At 41.4% G+C, this 21,949-nt stretch overlaps 3 protein-coding genes across 6 annotated transcripts in view; 1 reads left to right on the top strand and 2 right to left on the bottom strand.

The window, feature by feature from the left end:
* The window catches only part of PEX1 (peroxisomal biogenesis factor 1), a 49,571-nt gene extending 49,269 nt beyond the window's left edge, over nt 1-302 (bottom strand). For both annotated transcript variants that reach the window (XM_045006639.1, XM_045006641.1), the window contains exon 1: nt 63-302. In XM_045006639.1, the coding sequence (XP_044862574.1) occupies nt 63-302 (240 nt within the window). The remainder of the gene's footprint in view (nt 1-62) is intronic.
* RBM48 (RNA binding motif protein 48) lies at nt 215-11,304 on the top strand. Of its 2 annotated transcripts, none has more exons than XM_045006646.1 (5): nt 215-371; nt 4,942-5,132; nt 5,409-5,554; nt 7,992-8,554; nt 11,019-11,304. In XM_045006646.1, exons 1-5 carry the CDS (start codon nt 261-263, stop codon nt 11,103-11,105), a joined length of 1,098 nt encoding a protein of 365 aa, XP_044862581.1. In that variant the 5' UTR covers nt 215-260; the 3' UTR covers nt 11,106-11,304. The 2 variants fall into 2 exon arrangements, with proteins under 2 accessions (XP_044862581.1, XP_044862580.1); XM_045006645.1 differs by lacking the exon at nt 215-371 and adding an exon at nt 2,730-3,040.
* The window catches only part of EFCAB1 (EF-hand calcium binding domain 1), a 25,160-nt gene continuing 12,706 nt past the window's right edge, over nt 9,496-21,949 (bottom strand). For both annotated transcript variants that reach the window (XM_045006647.1, XM_045006648.1), the window contains 3 exons: nt 12,785-12,889; nt 11,397-11,593; nt 9,496-10,792 (listed from right to left, as the gene is read on the bottom strand). In XM_045006647.1, the coding sequence (XP_044862582.1) occupies nt 11,543-11,593; nt 12,785-12,889 (156 nt within the window). In that variant the 3' untranslated portion in view covers nt 9,496-10,792; nt 11,397-11,542. The remainder of the gene's footprint in view (nt 10,793-11,396; nt 11,594-12,784; nt 12,890-21,949) is intronic.

Below are 21,949 nucleotides of genomic sequence, written 5' to 3'. Positions count from 1 at the left end.
CCTTGCCCCCCACCCTCCAGAGGCATTGGTATTGCCCATCACAGGCCAATGAGAGTGCGTACCACATTCACCCGCTTTCTCTGATTGGCTGCTCTCTCGAGGGATTCTGTTGGTGCTGTCTGGCCCGTCGAACTCTCTCTTGTACTTCCCCGCCCGCAGCCAATGAGAGCCCGGCAAACGCTCCCCGTTTCTGTGATTGGCTGTTTTCTCGGGGAGCTGCTGGTGCTGCCTGGCTGTGGCGCGCGGAGGGAGGTGGGAAGATGGCGGCGCCTGGCGATGGAGTTGGGGGTGTCTGTAAACATCACGCGCAGCAGGCCGTTTGCGACTCGCGCGCCAAGTACCGAGAGGGGCGCAGGCCCCGCGCAGTGAAGGTGGGAGTGGGCGGGGCGGGCTCTGGGTGGCTGCTTCCAGCAGGTCGTGTGTGGTGGGTCCTGGTTAGACGGGGACCGGTCGCCTAGTTCCGCTCAGCCGGGAAACCCGCGCCACGGGGGGTTAGGCCTGGTGGAGTCTCTGGGTGTCCTGCCTTAAATGCCCTCACCCGCCCCCGGGTACGGGACACAGCCCGGCCTGCCGCTCCCCCGTCGCCGGGACGCAGCCCAGGAACCCCTGGCGCGCAGCAGGTTACGGGTCGCTCTTGCCGCCGCCCCGTCCTCCGTGGGCCGAATGCTGCAGCGCCGGGAACTATTAATAACTCCCTGTCCCAGTTCCGAACAAAGCCCTCCCCGCCGCTGCCATGGCACCCCCTGAGGCCCCTCCCAGCCGGGGCTCAGCCCTAGCGGGATGTGAGTGCACTTCACGTATTTATTTATATGGCAGCCAAAGGCCGCAGCCTGCCGGGGGGCGGGGGAAGAGGCACGCTGTAGGATGATGCAGGATTTACATGTTTTCAAATCATCCCCTCACACACACTCACCTACCTGGCGCTGGCTGGAAATTGACGAGGTTTCAGTCTGGTAAAAACTGATATAACACTTGCCCCCAAATGGGTTAGGAACCACGTGATTGATTAACGTGTGTGCATCTCTCATTACAATAAACATCAGTTTGTTCAGACCACAGTTTACCCCCCTTTTACACAAACCTGGTGGTATTGTGAATATGAATCATTAACATCAGGAATGTTCAATCATGAAACTATAGGAAACTTTATTCACATTGAAGGAAACCCCACACTATTTGAAAATTCCACTTGTACTATTTTTGTTTTGGGCCTTTAGATATTTTGTTACGCACTGAGAAAGCCCATTACCATTCAGTTAAATCATGGGATTGTAGAAAACAGAAATGGAAAGATTTATTCATTTATCTTGTCTTGAAAGGTTGAGTACAATGCATACAAATCCAGGGTCCAATCCTGCAAACATGGATGTAGTTTTATTCACGTAATGGGACTACTTATACGAGCGAAGTTATTCTTGTTTTTGTAGTATCAGGATTATAAAATGCGATTTTGAAAGTCAGTTAAGCTTGTGATCTAAATATTCCAGCTGTATCCCTTGTCAGTGTGTTATAAAAGCTAATTAAATCATATTCAGTGAATATCTATGATTGACTAAAAGCTATTTGAAGAAAGCTGCTGGGTTTCTAAATAGTTTTCATTGTGTTTTTTGTTTGAGCTTTGGAAATATACGTGGCTCTTCTTGTGTGGAATCTCCATTACTGGAGGTTTGCAAGCATGGTAGCCAATTCTGTATGATCCTCTGCTAATCTTTTTGTGGATGAATAGTTCTTTCGATCCATGCATGATATCACACTGTCTATCCAAGATCATCTTTGTCTGTCTTGTGCTCTTCTGTCATCAGCTTTACCTTGCAGTGCCTGTAAACATGCATCACCCATTGAAACTCTTAAAATATGCCCTGCAAGTCAAATCTTTTAATAAGATCTCTAATTAGATTTTGCTGAATTCCAATCATCTGTAGTACTTCTTGATTAGTTATGGGGTCTATCCATGATTTTTTCTATAACACCATAATTCGAAGGATTGTAGTTTCTTTATTATTGATTGTTTGAATATCCATGTTTCATAGCTGTAATTTAACAGACCAAATGTAAGTTCTGAAGATTTGGAATTTAGTCTTCAGACTTATGTCCTTTCTCATCAGATGTTTATTGTTCCAGAATGTCTGTTTCGCTCCTGCTATTCTGGTGTTGACTTTAGTATCCGATCTTCCAGTAGTGAGAGTTCCTAAGTAGCAATAATTTCTCAGTTGCTGTACAGCACTGTCATACTGGAATCTTGCGTGTTTTCCCAGGATCCTTGTATACCACCATAGTTTTTGTTTTGTCTAGAGTTGAATGTGGACCATATTCTTTGCCATATTCATATATAATTTCCACTAACTTCATCAGACCTAGTTCTAAATCAGCCAACAGCACTGTCTCATCTGCACAGCAAATGTTATTAACCCGTTTTCCATTACTTTTAATATTTCTATTTTGTCTATTAATTAATCAAACACTCACTATAAATGTTGAATAAAATTGGTGTCATTATACAGCTTTGGCTTACTCCTCTCCTGATATCCATTTCATTTTCAGCTTCCATTATAATTGCCTTCTGATTCCAGTATAATTGTTGTATGACTCAAAGTTCATATCTATCACTCCTTACACTTAATATATTGAACAATATGTAGTGATGGATTCAGTCAAATGCTTTTTTGGAACTCAGTTAAGCACAAGTATACTGTTTTTCCCATTTCAGTTGATTTTTCTAATATGATCTTCAATATTGTGCCCTTTGTAGGTGTGAAACCATATTGTTGTTCACTTATTTCCATATCAATCCCTGTTGCCTTGTGGACTGTCTTTTGGCTAGAGGCTAGGGTTCCAACCTGAAAAAAATGGCTGCACTTGATTCTTGAGGCCCATGTGGAGTATTAGTGCCAAAGCTGTCATAATCACCCAATTTAACATTCCTCAACTGCCATGCAATCTGACTGGCCCTCGGTGTGAACCAGTGCCCTGCATAGCCAGACGTGAAACTGGTGACCACAGGAATGTTAATGGGACTGAATCAACCCAGGAAGCATGCAATGTATGTGGACAAATAGAAAGGTGAAATGTTACAATAGGATTGAGATGTTCTGTATAGGTTGAGATGACTTTGTCACAAGTCTTCTGAGCAGCAAAGAATACGGAGTTATCAGTGCAGGTGGATTGTGAAATGGGAAAGGAGTGGCAATTATGGTAGATAGAACTATAGCTGAAAGGACTGAATAAGTGAATCTGTCATCTTGACCTGTAATGATGATAGCAATAAAAGTATGTCCAATGATTATTCAAATATATGTCCCAAGAAACCGCAGATTCTGAAGAAGATATCGAAGCAATGGAAATCAGTGGTGGAAATAAATAAATAAACCTTTACCCCGATATAACGCGACCTGATATAACACAAATTCGGATATAACAGGGTAAAGCAGCGCTCCAGGGGGGCGGGGCTGCGCACTCCGGCAGATCAAAGCAAGTTCAATATTTCGCCGTTTCACCTATAACGCGGTAAGATTTTTTGGCTCCCGAGGACAGCGTTATATCGGGTTAGAGGTGCAGTGGTAATTCTTATCGGAGACTGGAAAAATGGAAGTGGAAAAAGGCCAACTGTCACAGATATTATTTGGTGCCAGTGAAAGAAATGACAGAGAAGAAAGATTCAGAGATTTTTGAGGAACACATGGTCTCATTATCTGCGGTCCTTATTTTCAACAAAAAGAAAGCACAAAGCATACGTGAGAATTACCAGGAGGGATGAATAAAAACCAACATTGATTTGATCATGATCAACCATAGGTTTAGAAATTGTATCAGGAAGATTAAGGTTATGCCAAGAGCAGCTTGTGAATCAGATCATAGATTGGTAATGAGGAGACAGAATATCAAACTGAAAAAGTTACACAAAGTCAAATACCTTGAAGCTCTGAGGAATTAGGAGACGGAAAGTCGCTACAAAGAAGTGTTGTGGATCATTAATGCAAATAAAGACCAGGTGACTTGGGAATGTCTGAAAGATGCTATATCAAATCTGCAGATAAACCTGTATGGTAGAAATTACTAGCTAAGACATCCCATGGATAACAGATAAAATCATTGCTCTGGTGAGAGAAGGAAAGTAAAAACACAGTGATCGACAACAGAAAAAGAGGAATACTGAAGACTAACGTGGGTCATGCATTCAGAATGCTTCTTGAAAGACTCACTGACAATGCATTTTGACCTTTAACTGTAATGAGTTTAGTGGATTTAAATATGGATTGAGCAGATGTGGAGCTTTATGCAACAGAGTCAGAATGATCTCTAATCCTGCATAACCTGCTGAATGGGGAAAACCTGTTTTATTCTGAATATCTTGTATCTAATGCTTCCCCAATGCACATGTGCTACATTATCACTGCACTTGCAGAACAGTCTGCTCTTAGTATGACACTGCACAGAGTCATGTTTCTCCCACTGGGGATCCTTTATTTTCCCCATGTAAATTTTCCATGTTTCTAACCAAGAAAGATGTGACAGGAATACTTCCTTTTAGTTGCCAGTGCTACATGATAATTGTCCAGAAAATCAGCTGTTCATTGTTGCAAGGAATTTGCAATGTACTTGCTAGACTATAGCACGGCTCTTTTCTGGATCAGACCTGCTCAAAAATAAGCCCTAACTCAAATGATAAACACCTGCTTTTGAATCAGAATGATTGAGTTCTATCCCCACTCACTGATGAGGAAGTCCTTGTTGACCCTGGAATTCTTCCAAATTCCTGTTGGGGTCCTACAATACTCCAAGCTCAAAATCAAAAGGATAGATGTTTTAAAATTTTTGAAGTTCTAAGAGGGTTTTAGGTCCAATAGATAATATAAGAAAATTACTTGAGCTGTTTGAATATGGTATTTAATGTTTTATTGCAAGATAAGTATGAATGTATTTAAATGTTTTTATTTCTTTTAGGTGTATACTGTCAACTTGGAATCTCGTTATTTGCTAATACAGGGAGTTCCTGCTTTGGGTGTTATGAAGGAACTAGTGGAACAATTTGCATTATATGGTGCCATTGAAGAGTACAATGCTTTAGATGAGTATCCAGCAGAACAATTTACAGAAGTTTATCTTATTAAATTCCAAAAATTACAGAGTGCAAGGTATTGCAATAGATAATATCTGTCTGTCTTCTATTTCTTGAATCTTCGGTGTCTTAATATTGTAAATTTCTTGAGATTAAAGTAAAATATTCATCCCACATAAATATATTTGGTACATACAAGAGTGGTGTGTTCTCCTCACTGTGTTGCAACTGAAACATATATTACAAACAGAGATCAAGAAAATATCAGTGATCCTCAAATATGTTTGTTAAAATGTGAACTGTGATAACACTGGAGTAATGTAACATTTGAATACAATTCCCTTTTGTTTAGGGTAGCCAAGAGAAAACTGGATGAACGGAGTTTCTTTGGTAGTTTGCTTCATGTGTGTTATGCTCCAGAATTTGAAACAGTACAAGAGACTAGGGAGAAGCTGCAAGACAGGAGAAAGTATATCGCAAAAGCAACAAGTAATAGAGGTTTGTAATTGGACACCCTATTGAAAGTTTAAAATATCACTTTTGTTGTGGATATGTTTTGGCAAAGTAAAAATATCTACTCTTATAGTTAATTGTTCATCTTTACTTTGCTGCAAAACATGCATATCTGTCTTCAGTACTTTAAGAGCAGAATGGAAAGGCACCTCAATGTTTAGTGGATTCTAAATTATCAAAGCCACACAAAAGATGGTGAATGGGGGAATAAGAAATGCACAGGTTTTAATGCTTCTGTTTCCCTGGTTTTCATTGTGTGTGATCTCATTTATGAGAAACATAAGCACGGCTAAGAAACATGGGGTGAGAATCCCCATTGTGACCCCTTTATGCAGGTTAAAAGGGCTGGAGCGGTGTAAACAGGCCCTAAAAATCATGGATCCACCAAGGAGAGAATTCCCCCACTGCAGGGACTGGTGATGGAGATAGTGGGGCTGCAGCATGAAGCACTGTGGAGATTCCAGACAGTGTTGTAGCCCATAGGACAGCCCCAGGAGTTACTGTAACTTAGATAGCCTCACCCTGAACAGCCCAGATTGAAAGGGCACAAAATTGACTTAAAGCCACATTAACCAGTTACATTCCCTCTCCCTCCACCTTCGAGCTGTGAGTTCTGTGCTGCAGCTCCAAGAAGCACACCATATAATCGCATCCCTAGATTTTATAAAGAGTTTAGGGTCCATGTGTTTCATGTATTATCACTGTATGCTCAGATGCTTTGGTTCTGATTGGGTAAGATAATTGCACCAGTGAACTTCTGCAATATAATTGAAAGAGGAAGTAGTTTACATAGAATAGGTGTCAGGAACACTTTGTCTTGGCTTTCTAAGCTCTAGTGATTTCACACTTACTAATAAATCACGAATAAGGTTAAGATTTTGTCATGGTTATTTTTACTAAAAGGCATGGACAGGTCATGGGCAATAAACAAAAATTCAGGGAGCCCGTAACCTGTCTGTGACTTTACTAAAAATAACAGAGGCAGGGCTGGGGTGGAAATGACAGCTGGAGTCCCATGGTGGGGGACTGACAGGCCAAACCGCACCGCCATGTGGGGAGGATCGCACAGGCTCTGTCCCAGCTACACCGCTCCAGCCCTGGCCAAAGGCGCTGAGGGGCATGTGCACGGCCCTTGGGAGGCGCACGGCCCTGGCCGCAGCCATGGCTGTGGCATGGTGTGCACAGCTCCAGCCCCAGCAGAAGCTCTGGTGGGGAGAGCATAAAGTCCTGGTTCCAACCCAGCCACATGGGGAGGAATGTCACACAGTCCTGGCTCCAGCGCAGCTGTTGGAAAGAGGAGCATAGTCCCAGCTGCAGCACCAGCTGCAGCTATGCAGGGCGGGGGTGCACATTCCTGGCTCCAGCCCTGACTTCAGCTGCTGATAGCTGAAGCAGTCAGGGAGGTCAGATAAAGTCACAGAATCCGTTCCTGTCATAACCAAATTGTATCCTTAATCATGAACTACAATTGCTGTGGCAATCAACACTTTCACACCGAATGGAATGAAGTCTGGATTGCCAGAAAGATAATGCAAGTGAATTAATGTTAAGCAGTGAAATATTAAACTTCCTAGGACTAATTTAATACTCCATCAAAAACAATGTAAAGAGAATTTTAACTTTGCAGTTAAGCACCTGCATCAGGAGATGCCAAAGTTAAGGTTGTTCCCTCCGACTTCCTCTGTATTATGATTAGATTTGGAAGAATTATATTTTTATTGGTAAATGTCAGTAAAAAATCGAGTTCACCACACACACAATATTTCCATTGATGATAATCAAAATGTACAGATAGGCAAAGTAAGAAAAGTGCTGCATGAGAACTTAGAGTTTAAGGATATTTACTGTGTGTATTTCAATATGTGATGTTGACAGTTTGTATTGTAAGGATTATAAAGCTTTAACTTTTTGAATTTCAACATCTGTCACTATATAATTACTGTCTGACCATTCCCATAATTTCCCGCAACTGTGAAAATTTAAATTGGTAAGAATTGCAATATATGCTTAAAATCTATAATTTTGCACAATTGTGAAAAATTAAATTGAGAATCTAAAAATGCTTAAAAATAAACCAATATTATCCATCAAAATTATGATACAGTCTAATTACATGAACACATACCATTTTAAAAGTTGGAAAAAGGGTTTGCTTTCCTTCTTTTGCAAAATTGCTGAAATGTTTTTACTCAAAATTTCCAGTATAATTAATAATGAAGCAGAAGCCATGTCTGGAAAAGAGTTTGAAAGGTGAAACTTTTGAAAAATGAGTAACTGAAACTTGAGGTTAGGCTGGAACTGGCTATAAAGTCTTGACGCTAGTGGTCAGCATCACTTTAATTCAGCTATGTTAAATAAATGCTTTTCTTTGTTATATATAATTTAGAGAAATTATATAATAAACTCTTTCTTTATGTTAAAGTTCATTTTTTGGTAAAGAAGATACAGGAGCCTAAAAAGACTGTTTCAAAGAACTCAGAACATGACTTTCAACCAGAAACCTTAGGATTCAGTGCAGCGGATGCAAACACTGGGAACTGGGATCCATCTGCATGTTGTCCTTACCAGCCATCTTGTGAATTTTCATCAAGAAACACAGCATGTCCTTCAGGAGGTCACTTTGAGAGGGTGTTGGCATTCCCTCAGTATGTCAGTAACTGTGGTGAAACTTCTGAATCCTTTTGCCAAAGTAAACCTTTGACTCAAAGTGCACAACAGGGGGGATATACTAACACACCAGTTTCTCTTGTGCTGCAAAGAAAAGTTCCTTCTGATAATGGGATTGGGAGATTTATGCCCCGAACAACTCAACTGCAAGAGCGAAAGAGAAAGAGAGACCAAGACAATCAAATTGACTTTATTGGAATAGACTCAGATAGTACCGAAGTCATTATTGGTCCACGGCTACCAGAAATACCAAAAGTGGACATGGATGATGATTCACTGAATGCTTCAGCAAGTTTAATTCGAAATAAACTTACGGAGGTATGCACTCTTAAAAAAAAAAACCTTCTAATTTTGATTTTCAAACATACTTTTATATCCTCATTCATTAAAAATTGGTTTAAAATTTATTTATGGGGCCATACAGTAACTTACCTCAACATATTGGATATTTTCCCAGCAATTTGATAATAATGGGGCCTAATTCTGAGAAATACGAGCACCCATAATGCCCATTGAAGTCAGTCACAGGTTCTCGTCTCCTCTCAGGATCAAGCCAAATGTCAAAAAAGCACCTAAAACCAAAGTGTTTTTCTAACCCTCTAATCATAATACTTTCTGATTCATTTTGATACTGCACCAGCTTCGTGCTGTTGAAGTATTTTCATTTTATACAGTTTTGTTTTTTATTCGTCTGTCAGTTTGGGAAATAAAAGTAACATCAAGATACTGTTCATTTTCCATATTCATTCATACCCCACATACCCCCAACTGCAAGGAAAAGTGAGGTATCTAAAGCAGCTGACCACATATCTGGATTTTAGAGGTCTTCATAATGTTGGACTTAGACTCTGAAGCATTTAACACAATCTTGTTTATGGCAGACTGCATGGCATCATTTAAATATCTGCTGTCTAATTTAGTCTGCATTCATTTTGAATGAAACAAAAGCATACAGATGCTGTGAACTGTCTTACTAGAATTTCCTTTTCTTTGCCTTTTCATTATTTGAAACTTATTTATATTTTCTTCATTGATGTTGCAAACTGCCCCAGATGAAATATTTTACCTGAACTCCTTTCCTGAGGAGGTTGTGAAGACTAGGACTATAACTGCGTTTAAAAGAGAACTGGATAAATTCATGGTGGTTAAGTCCATAAATAGCTATTAGCCAGGATGGGTAAGGAATGGTGTCCCTAGCCTCTGTCTGTCAGAGGATGGAGATGGATGGCAGGAGAGTGATCACTTGATCATTGCCTGTTAGGTTCACTCCCTCTGGGGCACCCGGCATTAGCCACTGTCGGTAGACAGATACTGGGCTAGAGGGACCTTTGGTGTGACCCGGTACGGCCGTTCTTATGTTCTTAACAGCTATATTACCATGAGGGGTTCAGGATTATTTTAATTTTCTGTGAACAGTAAAGGGGTTAAACAAGTAGGACAGCTTAAGCTAGCTCTGGCGCTGAAGTTACACAAAAATATAGTTAGAATTGCCAATTCTAAATTAATGAGTAAATAAATGGAGTGATAGTTTAGTCTGTCTTCCTCCAATGAATATGATTAAATGAGATCTAAAGGAAACATCCTGGGAAATCAGTTTGCCTGATATGAGAGCTTAATGGATGCTTTTCCACATTTCTTTGGGGAGACTATAAGGGACTGGCATGAAACAAACTAGTGTTTTGACAAAATATTTGGGTTCATTTTATTCCAAACTACCTACTTATTTCCTGATTTCAAAATGCAAAAAGTATTCAATCTTGGAATGTATGACTTTTAAAATGCAGTTTACTAATGGCTGATTAGGGCCAGATGCTGATATTGTACTCACATAGAGTAGCATTTCAGTTCACAAGTGGACTGATTTACTTCCGTGGATACTACCTGTAGCTTTATGCCAGCTCTTGATTCAAAATGAACAAATACTTTCAGTTTCGGAATTTACACTGATATTGCTGCACTTTGATTGCAGGTTGTATGCAGGTCTGGCAGTCAAATTTGAAGAAAAGCATTTGTAAACTAAACAAACTTGTTATGGAATCAGATTAAATGTGGCCCTCCAAATGTCATGTGTAGAGTCACTTTTCATAGTACAGTAGCCCTTTAATAAGAATTGTAATACTGTACATGAGGTAATGTGCAATAGTAAACATTTTTCTTTTACTATTATACTATTGTATTTAGTAGGCTTAAGTTAAGACAATCAAGAAACAGAGACCGCTACCTTCAATACAGAAAGCTATGCAGATTTGAAGGGGCTCAACTGCAACTAAATTGCTAAATCAATTAATGAATCACACATCACCTTAAAAAAACAACAACAAAAAAAACCCACTTTATTCTAAAGCACTTCTTCCTTTTTCCATATTACAGTTTTAGTTGCAGGTGGCTAAACTATACTTCAATATTCCTCTATTGTTGATGCACATAATGAAAGTGTACAACATTCTATCATTACCAAACCTTCAAAATCATTTATTAAAATATAGCAAGTTGTAGGTCACTGATTCACTTGCTTGTTGATGCTGTACTATTTTCCCAGTATTCCATGTTGTCATTCTAAGAATTAAAAAAATTATTTAATTTGTCTTTGTGCATAATATTCACTTACAACTCTGTGTGGTGGAAAGTTTGTAATACAATTGCAATGAACAAATACTGTACACTGCTTCTAAAATTCAAATATCGAAGTTACATAAACATCTAGGGACATTTATTCTAAAAGCAACAGAAGCATGAATAATTACAATTTACTGATTTTTGGATTTTTTGCTTTTTAAACTAGGTAGCAGTTTCTGTTCCAAAATCATTTGGGGAAAAGCCAGAGGATACTCAAACAAAGCGACCGATAAAGCAGAGAAGAAGAATATAGATACCCCTGGCAGCATCTTTGATGATCATCTGCCTTTAAAGGATGTAATTTCAATTTTTTTTTATTTTTGTAATGTCAAAGGTAAAGAAATATTAAAATTGTCTCTATATTATAATGTATTTTCTAGCAGTAGTATAAATATTCATGATTATAAATCTTGTATTTTTTGACATTCAATTAAACAAATGTCTAATTAGTAGCATTCTTGTATCTCAGTAGCCAGACACACAGATAATATTTTATACCTCATGAAACACTAACTCCTTTAAAAGCCATTTGTTATCCTCTTACCCATTTCTTCAGTAGCAGGTATACTGAAGTTAAGGAATGCCGAGATGTAGTATTAAAGTAAGAGTTCTGACTTGCTGCTGTTTTTACTGTCTTAAGAAAACTGATGCAGAGAAACTGTCCTTCACAGCAGTTTTCCAGTTGCAGAGCTACATATCACCAGTTTCTCGGAATGCCTGCATTTCAAATGCCATGCTGCTCTATAAAAGAAAGAAGACACAACATGACAAAATAGTTGTAAAATAAAATAAGTTAGTTAAACTAGTTTAAGAAAGGATGAAAGGTATTCAGAAAATAATAGTGCTAAATTGAGGCTTGTAAGAGTAAACAAATTAGCGAACATTTGAAAACATCTTTCCAATTCCTCAGATGCCACCTGGCACTTTGATAATGGAAATTAAATATAAATGGCTTCATGGCTGAGAATTTAAGTCAGAACATTCAAAGTGATGCATCCTTTGGGAAACCAAAGGATACTTATATATAGTTATAACTAGATATACTACTTATGAGACTATCCTGATTTTTGAACATCTGAAGTTAAAAGCAAAGGCTGCATTGAGAATGCTGTCTTGCCTTGGCTTAAGAAAAGTAAAAATAATGAGGTGCTTGTGTTGGTGGGTTTTTTTAATGCTACAGGACAATAAAGAGCATATCCAAACTTCTTCTGGGACTGCAGCTGCAGGCTAATATGCACTAGAGTGTTCTCCTTTTCTACTGGAGCCCTGGTTTCCTTTTAAAAACGTACATGTTTTGTAGGGCACAATACACAAAGCATAGAAGCTGCGAGCATGTAACAGTTGATCTGAATCTTCAACAAGACCATGGTTTAATAACGAGACCAGAGTAGGAGTTAGCCTGGATTTTCAGTCCAATTTTGTCACCAACTGTATACGAGGTTGGACAAGTCACTTAATCTTCTAATGCCTTTGTTTCCCCTATCTCTAAAATTAAGATAAATACTACAGCTGGGCAGAGGATAGTAGTAATGCTAATCCTCTTTCATGATGGATTTCAAAAGTCGGTTTTGTTCTGAGGAAAACAGAATCCAAGCTCTTCCTGAGCTGCCTGGTGAGCAGTTCTGGGAATTGGGGCTGTGGAGGAGCCAGGCTCCTAAGAGCCCCAGCGCTGGGACAGTCTGCTTGGCTGGCTGTCCTGGGCGGGGATCCTGGAAGCCCTGGAGCTGCAAGGAAGTGTTTGTGTAGGTTTTGCTATGATAGACAGACATAAATCCAGTATGGGCACATGAATAGCTTACAACTGGAGATCTGGAAATTCTCAAAGAACTGTGAATATATGTATTGGGTTAAGCTTTCAAGGCACTAATTAGGCTGACAGGCAGTATTGTCCCAAGTTGTTTAATTTTTTTACATGCAAAAATGATTTAATACCTTGATGTCTGGCAAACATGGTCCAAATGCTTCCAAGAGAAGATTTTCATCTCTTACAGCTTTTTCAAAATCTGTGTAAGAGAGCTTGCCATCATGATCATAGTCCTAGGAAAGGAGGATAAGCATTATTGGTCAAAAGCAGTTAGTTACCTTACAGTAACTGTGCTAATGCTATAAAATAATTTAATCTTTGAGTGATTGTCGAGTTGGATTCCACTCTTGGTGTGTATGCATACAAGATCAGATTCATTTGGCCAGCAGTTTCTGTTGGGGGGCCTCACTTGCACCCTATATATTCTCATATCCCCCACTTGATTGCATAAAGGGCAGAGTTGGCCAACTGTCATGAGTTGGCCTGTCCTTGGCCAACACAGAATCCCAGAGGAATAGGAATCCATAGTAGCAGGGAAAGAAGGCCTGTCATGGAATCCATATGGACAGTACATTTCAAAGAATCTCAGTTACTATAAGGTAAAATACTTGTTCTAGGAATTGTCCACATGAATTCCACTTTTGGTAATTAATATGCAGTGGTCTGATTGCTTTGAAATGGGCTTTAGGAGTCCTGTTTAAACAGGACAGCTCTACCAACACAGGTGTTCACTCTGGAAGCCTCTAGCAAAGAAGAGCATTTTATAAATATGTGGTGTGAACTCCACATAGCTGCCTTACAAATTTCAGAAACAGGGACATTCTTCTAACTGGCAGCAGAGGCTGCCTGAGCTCTAATGGAATGAGCTCTAAGGTGACTAGGTAGATCTAACTTGGCTAGTTTATGACACTTTCTTATACAAGTGGAGACCCATTTTGTTAATCTCTGTAAGGATACAGTCTGACCTGTAACTCTCTCAGTCTAGGTGTGTTCTTCAATGATTTTGACCTGTTAAGGTAGTGTAATAATGACCTTACTACCTCAGATGTGTGATGTTTAGCTTCATCCACATTTGAGTGAGAAAACTGGGAGATGAATTGGTTCATGTGGAAGTCTGACACAACTTTGGGCAGGAACCTGGGATGAAGCCTGAGAGTGACCCTGTCCTTATGAAACACTTTATAAGGGAGACCCGCCCTGAGAGTCCCTACTCTTCAAGCTGATGTAATGGTTACTAAGAAGACAGGCTTCACAGATAGGGAAAAATCTAGGGAACAGGCTGCTAAGGGCTCAGAATGGGAGAGGGGCAATCAGGGGCAGCTCCAGGCCCCAGCACGCCAAGTGTGTGCTTGGGGCGGCATGCCACAGGGGGCGCTCTGCCAGTCGCCGGGAGAGTAGCAGGCAGGCAGCCTTCGGCAGCATGCCTGTGGAAGGTCCGCTGGTCCCACGGCTTTGGTCGACCTCCCGCAGGCGTGCCTGTGGAGGGTCCGCTGGTCCTGTGGCTCCACCGAAGTAGCGGGACCAGCGGACCCTCCGCAGGCATGCCTGCGGGAGGTCCACCGGAGCTGCGGGGCCGGTGACCAGCAGAGCGCCCCCCGCGGCATGACGCCATGCTTGGGGCGGCAAAATCTCTAGAGCCGCCCCTGGGGGCAATCATCCCGGCTAATACTATACTGAAGTCACAAGAGGGAGAGGGGCGCCTGCCCTGGGGAAAAAACATGGGTTAGACCCTTAAGGAATCTCGCAGCTGTACAGTGAGAAGGCCCTGGATTGGAGGGTGATGTACAGAGATTGCTGATAGATGGACCTTTATGGAATTAATAGAAAGTCAGAGTGGTTTCAGGGTTAATAAATACTCCAATATTGCTTGAAATTGGTGTTGTCAAAAGGAGACAGCTGTGATTCTGAAATGCCCAATTGAAAACCTTTTCTACTTAGCTGTATAAGTTAGTCTAGTTCAGGGGTCGGCAACCTGCGGTACGCGTGCCAAACATGGCACGCGAGCCGATTTTGAGTGGCACGCAACTGCCTACCGCAGTCCTGGCCCCCACTCAGCCCCCCCGCCCTCCCCTGCGGGGGCAGGAAGCAGAAGCTTGGTTCTGCAGCAGCCAAGCTTCCCCCTCCCCTGCTTCTTCCCCCAGCGTGGTGCTTTCCTGCCCCGCCCCGTCTCCTTCCCTGCGCCAATCAGCTGATGGCCCTAGCAAGGGGGAGGGGGAAGAGCGGCAGCCTGCACGCAGCTCCATAGGTAGAGAACGCAGAGAGAGGTAGGGACAGAGCCTTGGGGAAGGGGGTGGAACAGGGCATATCCCTTCCAGCCCCCTGCCCTGAGCTGCAGGGGCTGGGAGCACCCCTATGAGCCGAGCACCCCAGCCCTCTGCCCTGACCCTCCCCCACACACAGCCTTCTGTCCTACACCCCCACTCCCCCCAGCCCTCTGCCCTGACCCTTGAACCCCCTCACACACACAGCCCTCTGCCTTGAACCCCCCCACACTCAGCCTTTTGCCCTGCACTCCCACCCCCCCACCACAGCCCTCTGCCCTGACCCCTGAACCCACCCCCCCAGGTCTGGGGTCCCGGCCGCAGGCCCTGCTTAGCCTGCTGCTGGCCTAGGTGAACAGAACCCCAGGCTGGTGGCGTAAGATCAGCACTTTAATTTAATTTTAAATGACGCTTCTTAAACATTATGAAAACCTTGTTTACTTTACATACAATAGTTTAGTTATATAATATAGACTTATAGAAAGAGACCTTCTACAAACGTTAAAATGTATTACCGGCCTGCAAAACCTTAAATTAGAGTGAATAAATGAAGACAACCGCTTCTGAAAGGTTGCCGACCCCTGGTCTAGTTGAACCTTTCCTGCTTTGGAACAGACTGTATTGAACTCCAGCTAAACAGCTTCTTGGTGTATGACCTGATCATTGTTCTGCCAAACTCAGGCAACATAACTGGCAGCTGTGTTGAGAGGTTCACCAGATTTGAATACCAGAACTGCCTAGCCCATGCTGGGGCTATACTGATCATCAATCCAGCATCTTGTCTCAGGACACTCTGTATCATCCTCAGGTGTTTCCAGGTTTGTTGTCGTAGGGAGAGCAAGGTACCATCATGATGTCATTTCCCCCTTTTGTATCTTCTTCACACTTGCTAGAAAGCTCTTTTTCTGTGACCTGGGTCAAACAGTTCCCATTGTGTAGCGCTATCTCAGAGGTTTCTGTTGTACACAGTGCTTGGGGGTAATCCTGTGCTTGTGTGCATTTTCTCAATAAGTCATTGACACTGTTTGGCCTTTTTACTTTTGTACCTAAAAGACTGCTTGGGAATGTTTTCAACCTCACAACATGTTTCAGTAACACACACATAGCCAAACTTCATAATTCCACATACAATAATAGACATACAATCCAACAAGATATTCATGTCTAGCAGATCAAGACTTTTAGAATGATACAAGGCATACTTTGTACAAAACATATCCCAATTACCTGACAGCGGTGAATATTGGGGTGCCTGCGTGTCATAAACTGTTAACAAGTTTCAAATAGCTGGAAGATACCGGCCCAGTAGCATGATCTAGTAACTAATGCATCAAGTCCAGAGCCTAATGACTTCCTGACAGAATGGAAATGACGTAGCTCCTCCTTGTCTGTTGACATAATGCATAGCTGTTGTGTTGTCTGTCAGCATTTGGATTGTGGATCCCTGGAGTAGAGGGAAGAATGCTTTGACTTACAGGCAAATGGCTATGAGTTCAAGGATGCTTATGTGTATATAAGGTTCTTGAGGGAACGACAGACCCTGTGGCTGAAAGTGATATAGGTGAGGCCCCCCTACCAATCCCTGAGTAGAGGTATCTGTCACCTGTCTTGGTATGTAGAAGTGCAGAGAAGGGTACTCCCTTGCCCACCCGAAATGTATTTTTCCACCAGTTTAAAGAGAAGACTTTCTGAGGGACCGTGACCAACATATTTGTGTGGTCTCTGCTGGGTAGTTACACTGATTTCAATCACCCTTGTATGCAGCATAGGTAAAGTTTGGCAAACTGACTCACATATGTGCATGAGGCCATCTGTCCCAGAAGTCTGAGGCATGCTCTTACCAATGTCTCTGGGTGAGATACAGCCTGGTGCATGAGGTTCACTATAGTTTAGGAGCTCATGGAAGGTAAGCTCTTGTCAACCCAGACTCTAACATGGCTTCTATAAACTCTATGCTTTGAGTTGGAGTAAATGTGGATTTTTCTCTGGTTTTGAGGCACAGTGAGGCAAAGAGCTTTAAGGCCACTTGAATTGCGTTGATCATTTGCTGGTGTGATCTTCTTTGGATCGACCAGTTGTTGATATAGATAGACCTGGATCCCCTTTTTCCTTAGATAAGCTGCGAAGCACTTGGTAGATACCCTTGGTGCAGTGGAAAGACTCAAGGGCAGAACCCTATATTGACAGATGAATTTGAAGTACTCCAGATGAATGGATATGTGAAAATATGCATCCTGAAGGTCAACTGCCAGGAACTAGTCTTCAGGATCTAATGAGGGAATTATAGACGCCAGAGTCACAATCCTGAACTTGAAATGACAGATTAATTTGTTGAGATAGCAGAGATTCAGAATGAGACATCAACCTTTCTTCTTCGGGATGAGAAAAGAATGGGAATATCCCCCCCTTATCCTGAACTCTAAAGACACCTCCTCCACAGCTCTGAGATGTAGAAAGGGATTCCACTTATTGTTTCAACAGTATCTGGTCCCTTAAAAGGGATGGGAGGAGGGGATAGGAAGAGATGAAACTAGATTCAGCAATTTCCAGGACACATTAGTCTGAGGTGACAGTCTAGGCTTCCCAAAAATAAAAAGGTGGTTGCCAAAGGGGTCTGTGGAAGGGAAGCAATCCTTGAGAAGTTCTGTCAGGCTCTCAACACCAATATCAAACCTGCTGCCTTGTGGAAGATACAGATTGTGCAGAAGTGGAGGAAGAGGCAGAAGATCATTGTTGATGGAACCCTCTCCTTTTTTATTGGTGGTTCGTCTAAGGCTGATAATAGTAATGGGAAGAGAGATTTTGTCTGACAGAAGACTGTGATCTTATTTGTTTTCTTCTTGGCGATAGAACTATGGACCCAAAGAATGCAGAGTTGTCCTGGAGTCCTCCAATGAATGGAGGGCCTTACCTGTTTTGGAATTAAAATGCTTATTAACTTCAAAGGAAAGAACCTCAATTGTGGGTTGGACCTTCCTGTGAATCCTTAATGATCAAAGCCAGAAATATCTTCTCACCATCACAGAAGTGGCCATAGTGAGTGCTGTTGTGTTGGACATGTCAAGTACATCTTGAATAGAAACATGCGATATCAGTTGTCTTTCCAGCATGATGGCTTTACATTCCTCTCGATTTTCCTGTGATAGTTTGTCCCATTTTAAAAAGTCGTATTTAAAGAAGAGTTGGTAGCTAGCTATAAGCATCTGGAAGCTGGCAGGTGAAAAGACTTTGCATCCAAACAGGTCTAGCTTTTTAGGGTTTTTCTCCTTAGATGTTTCTTTGGGAGGCCCTAGCACCTTGGACTTCTCCTGGATGGTTCCTACAACCAGAGATCCCTGTACCAGATGAAAATAAGACTATTCAAACCCACTGGAAGGGACTTCTGTCTGCACTCCTAGGTATAGCAGGAATCAAATGCTGAAGTCTGTCTCAGGTCTTTTGAAGGCTCCAACAATACCATATTTATCAGCATGGAAAGCCTGACAATTATGGAAGAGGGCAACGTATCCAAGAGCTTGTGAGGTTTCCTCTGTACTACTTTCTGATAATCTCCAGAGACTTTGCCATGTATCCGATGAGGTCCTGGAATTCACTGAAGTGATCAATGAGGATACAATTGAGTTGATTCAGAATCCTAAATTACCCAGTTCTTTCAGTAGCAGTCCAGGGATATAGGGCTACAAACCTGTAGTGTTTATTAGCAACAACATAGCTGATTCATATAACAAACTTAAGTTGGGTCTGATTCCACATTCACAGTATTGGCCCCTTGTGATGGGAACCACAGGATACAATGTGGAACTGCTGTGCCCACGTAAGTCTCCAGCCTGGGCTGTCTCACAGAATGCTATGCCAGTGACAAGCAGCAAGACTCTTCCAGGTGCTGTGATCACTCAGCCATCAACATGTGGGGCCCCACACCCAGCTAAATTGCATGAATGCTCCCTGAGCCACTTATGAATCATACAGAGACAGGCACCAACCAATCACCCCAGGCCCCAGCCTTGCACCCCAGAAATATACCATCTTACACTGCTCAAGACTCCCATGGACAGTGCAAGCTCATTAATAAGTTTGCCACTCTGACAAAGCGTAGTGCATGTGCAACAGCCTTTGCTAACCTGAGCTGAGATTCCCCAAGCACTCCAACCAAAACCACACTGTTTTAGGTAAAATATAAAACAGATCTATTAACTACAAATAGATTTAAGGTGATTATAAGTAGCAAGGATAGAGTTCAAAGTTGGTACCTAAAAAAATAAAAATAGAAATGCAGTCTAAATTCTAACTTTAACAGACTAAGCAAGATTTGAATCAGTCTTTCACCCTAATAGATGTTACAGGCAGATCACAGTTCCTAATGCACAGATTGGGTTCCCTTTCATCTTGGGCGCAATCTCCCCTGTTTAAAGACTGTCTGGGAGGTGAGAGGCCCAGTGATTATGTCACTGTCCCTCTTTTATACTTTCTTCCAGCTGCTAGAAAGATCCTTGCTGTGATGTGGGCATCAAGCTGCCCCCATTGTGTATGTGCCCTCTCTCAGAAGTCTCTGGGATAATGGATTCTTCTTGATGGGCCATCAACACCGGTCTGGCCAGTGATAGTTGCTCCATTGTCCCTACTGAAAGGCCAGATGTGGGCATTTCCCGACCTCAAAACATATTCCAGTATACCTACAGGTGCTACTTCATAACATCACATACAATTCAAGAGGATATTAATGTTCAGCAGATCAAGACTTAAAAATGATACCTCACAAGGCATACTTTGTACAAAATGTATCAATCATATGACAATGATGAATATGGGAGTTCCAGGTTGGTATTCTGAGGTACAGAGTGTTGCATCCATCACCATCCAGATCAATAAAGCCATACCACCTAACTCAGTACCATGTTGGTACTGCTTTAATTTAAAAAAAGCAGAATGGAAGGGCTTCACCAACGACCTTGATACCATGGTAAGAAAGATCGAACCAATACCAGAAAATTATGACCAGTTTGTCAATGCGGCACTGACTGTCTCAAAGAAGTATGTTCCACAAGGCTTCAAAACAAATTATGTGCCAGGACTAACACTGGATTGGTATGGTATGCTAAATCTTATTGGATTGGCATGCTAACTATAAACTGAAGTTCAAAGCAGACCCATTCACTGAGGATACCATCACAGCCAGTGAAGAACGGATCTCTGCACTAAAGAAAGAAAAACAGAAGTAATCGCAGAACCTTATTAAGAGCATGGCCATAATCCACAACAGTAAGTATGGATAACCATCCTCAAGTTTAACAACCACAGAGGGAAGGCAGAGTGACACTACAATGTTACTTCAAATTGGGTCACACATGAACTCGTAGAAAATGGCAGCTGCACTGAACAAACAACCCAAGAAGACCAGGTAGTTTATATTTCTAGGGCATAGTATAAGACTGAATTAACCTCCAGAATTAACACCCCTCAAGAATGGCAAAACTGCTGCTCTAGATGTCATTCAGACTGAACAAATCAAACATTTTTGACCAGCAATAAAGAACTGGTTACTTAAGTTGTTTAACAGATGCTCAGCAACATACAAAAGGACCCAAGATCTGGCAGTGAGTATATGTAGTGGCACTCCTGAACTCAGGGAAGGATGCAACAGAGTCAAAGAACTTCACGCCTATATCACTACTATGTCACTTCTACAAACTGTATGAGCCATCTCAGTCTGCACCATCTATCACCATTCATTAAAAAGCACCCAATCCCAGAACAAGCTGGGTTCTGTCCAGGTAAGTAAGTCATGTACTAGTCAAGTGCTGAACATCATTCAATATATCAAAGATGGCTTTGAAAAGCGTATGATAGCAGCACCGTATTTGTTGACCTATTAGCGGCATATGACACAATGAATCACTGAAGGCTCCTTACTATAACATACAACATGATGAAAGAGGACCACTTCGTATGACTGACAATCTCTACTAGAGAACCAACGTTTTTATGTCAAACTATGCAGGAAGGGGAGTTGAAGACAACTAACAAATAAAATGGCCTACCACAAAGGATGTACGTTCTCCAATACATGAAGATCAACTAATCCATCTCAGCACAATCTCTGCCAAACTTTCAAATTCAAAATGGGGAACCAACGCAGCAACACTAAGTGTCACTGCACTTGCACTTCGCTATTTGATAACTTAATGGTTCATTATTAACAGAACTCACGTAAGACCCTGGTAACTCTTGTGAATGACTGAATCTTATAGTCTGACTCAGTAGCTCATTACAATAAACTGGAATAAACAAGTTTTTTAAAAATGCTGTTGCAGCCATGCAATGGTTGTTTATGGCTCAGTTAAATCAAATGGAGTTTGAAGAATATATCAACAAAATTTTTAACTTTATTGTTCTTGACTGACATTCTTAATACTGCTCCATTGTTGTCAACTCTTGTGATTTTATTGTGAGTCTTGTGATATTTGGTGTCTTTCTTAAAGCCTCAACTCATCTTACTATGTGAGAATCTCAGCTTTTATACTTTTTTAAAAAGTAAGTTCCTAGTCCTCATGATTATGGAGAAAAGCTTGAAAAAATTAACCCTAAAGTTTTAAAACACAGAAAGCAAATAAGAAGAACCCTAAAACTACATTTTAAAATCTCATTTTTAAGCCAATTTCATATTTCTGTGAGCCTGACCTGATTTTTGAATGTTTGAGGTTGGAAATTCTATTGTTCTCTCACACATAACATTACTTGATTATTAAACAATTTATACTTCTCGTATGCCTACGTTACTGGAAATGTTGCTACGACTTTAGCATCCAATTCTGCTTTCGTTACTCACAAGAATAGTCCCATTGATAAGGCCCTTAGTTTACATGAATAGTCTTGGGGTTGTACTCTAACAGAATTAGTAAACTGGAGAAGTAAGATTTATCTAATAAAATCAAGTGATAACATACAATTTTATATCAGAGGGGTAGCCGTGTTAGTCTGGATCTGTAAAAGCAGCAAAGAGTCCTGTGGCACCTTATAGACTAACAGACGTAT

This window comes from Mauremys mutica, chromosome 2 (assembly GCF_020497125.1).
Source record: "Mauremys mutica isolate MM-2020 ecotype Southern chromosome 2, ASM2049712v1, whole genome shotgun sequence".
Classification (NCBI taxonomy): Eukaryota; Metazoa; Chordata; order Testudines; family Geoemydidae; genus Mauremys; species Mauremys mutica.
The sequence above is the reverse complement of the archived record's forward strand: the minus strand, read 5'-3'. Positions and strand labels throughout refer to the sequence as shown.